Raw genomic sequence first — 7,941 nt, 5'->3', positions numbered from 1 at the left:
CTCGATCCCAGGACCCTGAGATCATGACCTGAGCCGAAGGCAGCGGCTTAACCCACTGAGCCACCCAGGCGCCCCAATTATGTAAAATTTTGAAGGGTCAGATACTCATGTTTACATATGTCAGGCAACTTCTAAAAGAAATCAAGTATTTATCTTCTAAATGAATAGAAGGAAATGGTGTAATGATGAAAAAATAAAAATTAAAAAAAAAAACAGTGGGAAAAAAAAAGAAATAACAATAGCAAGCACCAAATAATGCTCTGGTGTGTGTCCAATTATATCAATAAACAATGTAACCTCCATTTAAAAGACAAAGACTGTTATTTTTTTGTCTTTCGGATTTTAACCATTCTGACAGGTACAAGGTGATATCTCATTATAGTTTTGATTTGCATTTCCCTGCTGATTAGGGGTGTTAAACAAGGATGTGGAGAATTAGAAACCTTCATGTACTATTGGTGGGAATGCAAACTGGTGCAGCCACTGTGGAAACAGTATGGGAACAGTATGGTTCCTCAAGAAATTAAACAGAAATATCATATGATACAACAATTCCACTACTAGGCATTTATTCACAGAAAGCAAAATCACTAATTTGAAAAGATATATGCACTCCTATGTTTACTGCAGCCTAATTTACAATAGTCCAGATACAAAAGCAGCCTGCATGTCCATTAATAGATGAATGGATAAAGAAAATGTGATGTATAAATACAATGGAGTATTGCTCAGCCATAAAAAAAGATGAGATCTTGCCATTTGCAACAACATGAGTGGACCTAATGGGTATTTATGCTAAATAAAATGTCAGTCAGAGAAAGACAAATACCATATGATTCTACTTATATGTGGAATATAAGGGGGAAAACAAACCAAATGAATAAGCAAACAAAAAGCAGAATTAGATCTATAAATATAGAGAACAAATGGATAGGGGAAGGGGGTTGGGAAATGGGCAAAATGGGTGAAGGGGAGTAAGAGAACAAGCTTTCAGTTATGGAATGAATAAGTCATAGGAAAAATAGATAAGGAATCGGGAAACAATGGTATAGTATTAGTATTGTATGGTGACAAATTGTAGTTACACTTGGGGTGAGCATGGCACACTGTAAAGAGAAGTTGAATCACTGTGTTGTATATCTGAAACTAATGTAACATTGTCTATCAACTACACTGCAATTAAAAAAATTATAAAAAATTTTTAGAAAGACAAAGATTGTCAGTCTGGCTAAAATAATCCAGCAATATAAGGAAAATATTGAAAATACTAGGAAACAATAAAGTTTCACTAAAACTATGGCTTGTGTTGTTCAGTAAAAAAGTAGGTTAAAGTTATTATTAATATAGAATATTTGGACCATACAATTAATGTTTGACTAAACTGACATATAGAATATTACACAAACTATGTGCATTTCAAGTGCAGATAGAATATTTATAAAATTGGACCACATAATGAATCATAAAGAAAATTTCAAGCAATTTCAAGTATTTGAATCAGCTAGAGCACATCCTCTAACCAAAATATAATTAAGTCATAAACCATGACATAAAAAGTGTTTTAGAAAAGCCTTGTGCCAAACTTTTTTTTCCTTGAGTAAATGCATTTTATTTTTAGACAACCTACATGACTTTTTTTTTTCCTTAAAAACAATGCCTCCACTCTAGATAAATCAAGGTCAAAATAAATGAAGAGCTCAAGATGACATCCGTCCCATTTGTCTAAGTCCTGGCATCTGGATGAAAAGCAACAGCCAGTTCTGACAACAAGTGGTACCTTCAAAGTTAACAGCCAATTTTATGAACATTTTTCCATTTCTAAACCATCTTTAAAGAAAATCATATATGGGGTCACACCACCCTCACAGAGTCCAACAGAGCAACCATGCCATCTAGATTCATGTTTTCACCAATAAAGAACTGGTAGTTTTTGAAATTAACGAGGGTGTGCTTGATTTGTTCTGTAACCCCTGCCACAAAAGGTTTTACTCTATCTGGCCTCTTTTCTTCAAGTTTAACTTTGACTGATTCCATAGAATCTTTGTTGTACTTCTTGTAGGCTACTTTTGTGAAGCTGGTTTCCTGAAAGCGCTGGTTCACAATAATATCAACACCAGTGACTATTGGGGTTTTGGTACTTTCCCCTTGGACCTTCCGTGGAGACATTTTCATCAATGAATGTATCATCAATGTTACCCTCTGTCCTACTGACCATCTTCCCTCCACCTCCAGGCACAGCCCATCTGGGATCTCCCAGATGGTTTAAATGTCTGAGAACATCTCATCATGGCTGATGAGGTCCTGGTAGATCATCATACCAGCTGCTGGAGGGAGGCGACGGTGGTGCTAGTTTCACAGGAGCCTGAGCTCCGGCCAGAGTGGCATTCAGCAGGGGGTGGGAAAAAGCTGTGACAAACATTTTAAAAATACACTTTTAAGTAACTTGTGTGTCAAAGAATACATTTCAAAAAGATTAAGAAAATATTTTAACATAAAAGGTGATTCTTTATAGTTCATATAAAACCATTTGAAAAAAAAATCTGAATGCTCAGCAATATGGAGTAGATTGTAATAGTTCAACCATTCCATTGACAACAAATAGGAAAATCTGGAATAATTTTCTGTATTTATTTATTTATACAGGTGGGTGGGGGGAGGAGCAGAGGGAGAGGGACAAGCAAGCTCCATGCTGAGTGCAGAGTCCAGCCAAGGGCTTCATCCCACCACCCTGAGATCATGACCTCAGCTGAAATCAAGAGTCCAAGGCTTAACTGACTGAGCCACCCAGGCACCCCAGAAAATCTGGAATAATTATAAAAATCATATATGTAATGTCTACACACTGCTGAAGGAGAAATAAGGACTACAAGGAGTAAAACTCAACAAAGGTGATAAACTTTGAGAGATGAGCTGATGTTCTGCAGCTGTCTTTGGAAGCATTCTGACTCTTCTGGTTGCTTATCCTGACTGCAGGTTAGAAACTGTGAATCTAAGCTTGACCCAGGCATAGGGCCACTTACAGGAGCAGAGAAACCAGGCATGTTTCTGGTGGTCACACAAGGCAAGAGTGATATATTGGAAACTCCAGGGGCTTAAACCTTTGACTGATTACTATCTCAGTGAGGACTGTCAGGGAACATACAGGACACCCAATTAAATTTGAAGCTTAGGTAAACAGAAAATACTTTTTAAACGTAAGTATGTCAAATGTTGAATGGGACATACTTGTAGTAAAACTTTAAATGGCTTTTTATCTAAAATTCAAATGTATTGGGGCCTTGCCTTTTTTTTTTTTAATATTTTGATTAATCTGGAAACTTTTAAGACATTTGCTGAATCCCTAAGAACTGGGAAGACAGAAACAAAGAGAAAACACCATCTAATACACTAGATGTAAGAGAATTGTTCATCTTATTTTTGTAATGTCTGAAAATCTGAACTTGCTTAAAAAATAAGTTTAAAGAAGTGCAAAAAGAAAGAATCGTTAATCATTCCACAAGTCAGAAATTTGTGGCACCACATCCATGTTCATAAACACACTCACCCCAGGTAATGTCAAAATTAAGCACAACCAAGAAAGAAAATAGAGTGAAGAGTGCTGAGGCCTAGTCCAACTAAGGCTGTTGGACTGAAACAAATATTCAAGGTTTCCTTCACATTTTTTGGTAGAATATGACTGAAATGGAAACAAAATAAATATTTTACAATTTACATGCTACTATTTATTCAAGAAAAGTTTTTACTGTAATTCACTTATAAATAAAAAATGAAATCTTTTTATTTGAATATAATTTTTAACATTGAAAACAATGGAAGAGACATTTATATTCCTGGTATCAGAAAATAGTTGAACTCTTATTACCAGGAGTTATCTTCATAATAGTTCATTTTTTTTCACTCTTTAAACACCTTAAGTGTAGGAGTTCTGTTTTTTGTTTTGTTTTGTTTTTTTCTTAATAGAAACAAGAGTACCATATTCAGGTACTCATAATAATATTTGTAAACCATAAGGGACTCTTAATCTTAGGAAACAAACTGAGGGTTGCTGGGAGGGGAGGGGTTTGGGAGTGGTGGACATTAAGGAGGGCATGTAATGAGCATTGGGTATTATGTATGACTAAAGAACCCACACAACTGTACCCCTGAAATAAATACTGCATTATATGTTAATTAATTGAATTTAAATTAAAAAAATTATATTGGTATCCTATCTGGCATCTTCCTGTACACACACACACCCACACACAGCAAGAAAAATTATAATGGCACAGAAATTGCCAAGTAAGAATAAATAAGAAGGAATGACCTTTAAACTACACTTTATATGTGTAGTCACAGATTTACAGATACACTACTAAAATGGTCAGTAGCACTTCCAGAAAAGAACAACATATTTATATATTTAAGCTGACTTCAAACAAGGGAGTTCATTCTTTACTAGTTTCTTGGCATTTTATGTGGTTTTACAACTTGGATCAAAAATGGACATGAAACAAAAATCATATGTTAATTAGATTTTCAGGAAACATTTTATAATATTTGGCAACAGAAGCTGATGAGTAAGATGTAAAGATAAGTAAGATGTAAAGTCAAGGAGTCAGGAAAATTGACAGATTAGATTGAAAGCTGATGGAGAGCCAAAGAACAAGAGGTAAAGAAAAGATCAAATTTTTTAAAAGTCACCTTGAGGTTAGTTTGGCTAAGGGGCTGATATTTGTAACATATAATATATAACTGTAAGACCCAAAATGACATTGATATCAGTTAGCCCTGATTTATGCAATCTAAGAAAAATTTCCTATAATATTCTTTTTTTTTTTTTAAGATTTTATTTATTTATTTGACAGACAGAGATCACAAGCAGGCAGAGAGGCAGGCAGAGAGAGAGAGGAGGAAGCAGGCTCCCTGCCAAGCAGAGAGCCCGATGCAGGACTCGATCCCAGGACCCCGAGATCATGACCCGAGCCGAAGGCAGCGGCTTAACCCACTGAGCCATCCAGGCGCCCCTCCTATAATATTCTTTAAGAATATCTTATAATAACAAATTCCATTTGTTAGTTTCTTTTTTTTTACAATAATTTTTGAGCTTCTCACCAAACTAGGCCCTATTGTAAGCTTTGTTCACAGCAGTGAATAAGTCATGAAACATTCCTGCCTCCTTGGGGCACCTTTCCATTGAAGACATATATATATTAATTTTTTTATATTTTTAAATTTTAAAGAACATCAAGAAGAAAATAAAGAGCTAAAGGAGAAAGCACTGGACGTGCGTCAGGTGTAGAACATTACTTTAGATGGTGTACTCAGGGAAACTCTATGAAGAAGTAAGTTTGGGGTTGAGGCCTGAATGATGACAGGTGCTCAACCATGAAAAAGTTGAAGAAAGAATTTGAGGGGCAGAAAAAATAACTGGTCCTTAGCCACTGAAGTAGAAATGATCTTGATATCAAACCACAACTGTCCTATATTTTTCAAAAGATTTTATTTATTAATTTATTTGAGAGAGAGGGAGGTGGGGTAGGGAGGAAGAAAGGGAATCCCAAGCAGGCTCCATGCTGAGTGCAGAGCCTGACTCAGGGCCCAATTGCATACCCTGAGATCATAACCTGAGCTAAAACAAGGAGTTGGACACAACCCAAAGGAGCCACCCAGGTGCCCCCCTGTTCTACCTTTTCATTAGGATTTTTACCTAAGAATATTCACTCATGATAGTTATTACTACTTGATTTCACATAAATTTTGTGGACTTGTGACTCTAGAAATGCAATTATAACTCATACAGTGACAGCTGCCTTGTCTGTCTTGATATTCATCAGACAGCATGTCTTGACTTGATGACTGGCTGCACTGAACAATCTTAGGAGAGATTTTCTGTACTAGAAGATTACTGAATATCAAAATTCATTTCTATTCTCCTTATAAAGACATCTGAAATTTGAGACCAAAAAGAAAATATATAAATTCACAAAAATGACAGAGATTTAAGATAATTTAAGATATAATTTTTATTTTGTCATTCATTTCATGTTTTGTTTCTCAAATACAATTTTTCAAGGTACTTCTTACTTAAAAATAAATAGAATACCCATATCTTATAGAAAGGAATATTCAATGCTTACAATCAATTCCTATTTCCTTTCATTTATAAATTTAATGAACAACTCATTTATAGAGATAATGGACAAATCTAGGTAACAGCTACCATATTTTTAAATAAAAGGACATTTAAGGGTTGAAATTGATGGCAAAGATTTTTTTTTAAAGATTTTATTTATTTATTTGACAGACAGAGATCACAAGAAGGCAGAGAGGCAGGCAGAGAGAGAGGAAGAAGCAGGCTCCTTGCAGAGCAGAGAGCCCGACGTGGGGCTCGATCCCAGGACTCTGGGATCATGACCTGAGCCGAAGGCAGAGGCTTTAACACACTGAGCCACCCAGGCGCCCCTGATGGCAAAGATTTTTTAAAGATCTCAACAGTCTGCCCATTATATGTATTCTCTAATTTCCTCTTTAGCCAACAAATTTCATTTATATGTCTCCAACTTACATGATTCGAAGTCAAATACTATGACTGAAATAAAATAGGAAAATGAATAGTTGGCACAAAGAGATCTGGAAAACCCTCGCCTTTCACTATCTTATATAAAAAAGTGGGAAAATTTTTCTCTGAATATCCATCACTGCCACACAGTCTCACACACATGAACAATAGACAACACTATGTGATGATTCTTCGTTTTCTCAGTATAATTGCGGATGCTGTCAATCTTGTCTCTTTCATAGTTCACATATGGTTAACTATTAATTATCAATATGCTTACACCCTATATATTTTTATTCTGTCACTTTTCTTCTACCCCCACTTCAGTTGTCTTTATTTAGGAACTTACCATCTCCCATCTGTTGGTCAATATGCTTCTCATGTTGTCTTACCTCCCTATTCCAAATCTGCTCTTTGGAGCACTGTCAGAAGAGTCCCTCCATATGAAAAATTATTGAGTTTCCTTCTTGCTTAAAATCCTCCAGTAGTTTCACAATCTCAAAGACTAAAACCCAGACCTTTTAATGTGACATACAAGACTATAAAGAATCTGTAAGGAAGCACTGCCTGAATGAGTTATTTTTTTCCTCAAATTAAGGACTGTGATTGATCCCCTAAACATTCACAAGTAAATACTCAGAGTTCTCTAAGTTCAAGGAAAGTTATGAATTTTCTAGATGACAACTTAAAAGCATATGTTGAGCAGAAAATTCAGTACCATGATCTGTGTGTTAGAGGATTTAACAAATACACCAGTGATAGGGTCGGTGAAAGCTCTATGGGAACACAATTCTTGAATTAGTACTACAGATTTAAGGGGTCAGAGAGGCATTTGGAGAAACTGTGTTTAAGCTGTATTGAAAGATATTTAGGAACTTTTTAGGAAGAGTTGAGGAATGGTGATACAATGGAACAAGTTGTAGAAGACGAAAAGTGTATTTTCAAGTAAATGAGAATTTATAATTTATGTATGTGCCCAGGTTTTTTTGTATTTATACCTCCAGAAACTTATTATCTTATAATAATTCATATTACTATTTGCATAATTATAGATTAAATGTTTGAAATTTAAAGCATTGTTTAGAGAAAGGATATAGAGATTCAAGCTCAAGTCCAAGAATCCTCTTTGTAAATTAGGAAAACATTATTGAGCCTTCCTACATTGTTTATGTTATAAAATGTATTTCTAAATAAAATTCCACTATAACAAAATATTTGAAAATATTTGACTATTAATATTAATATTTATTATTTTTTTTTAAATTTTATTTTTTATAAACATATATTTTTATCCCCAGGGGTACAGGTCTGTGAATCACCAGGTTTACACACTTCACCACTCACCGAAGCACATACCCTCCCCAATGTCCATAACCCCACCCCCCTTCTCCCAACCCCCC

At 35.1% G+C, this 7,941-nt stretch overlaps 1 protein-coding gene across 1 annotated transcript; it reads right to left on the bottom strand.

The window, feature by feature from the left end:
* Positions 1 to 1,851: 1,851 nt before the first annotated feature.
* Positions 1,852 to 2,187, bottom strand: LOC132020797 (translationally-controlled tumor protein-like). The gene has a single exon (XM_059404933.1). It carries the CDS (start codon positions 2,185 to 2,187, stop codon positions 1,852 to 1,854), a length of 336 nt encoding a protein of 111 aa, XP_059260916.1.
* Between the last annotated feature and the right edge of the window lie 5,754 nt (positions 2,188 to 7,941).

This window comes from Mustela nigripes, chromosome 6 (assembly GCF_022355385.1).
Source record: "Mustela nigripes isolate SB6536 chromosome 6, MUSNIG.SB6536, whole genome shotgun sequence".
Classification (NCBI taxonomy): Eukaryota; Metazoa; Chordata; class Mammalia; order Carnivora; family Mustelidae; genus Mustela; species Mustela nigripes.
This window is presented reverse-complemented; position numbering and strand designations above follow the sequence as displayed.

Bases quoted from the DNA above. Each gene is read 5' to 3' on its own strand.
- LOC132020797 (XM_059404933.1), bottom strand. From the start codon at position 2,187: ATGATACATTCATTGATGAAAATGTCTCCACGGAAGGTCCAAGGGGAA.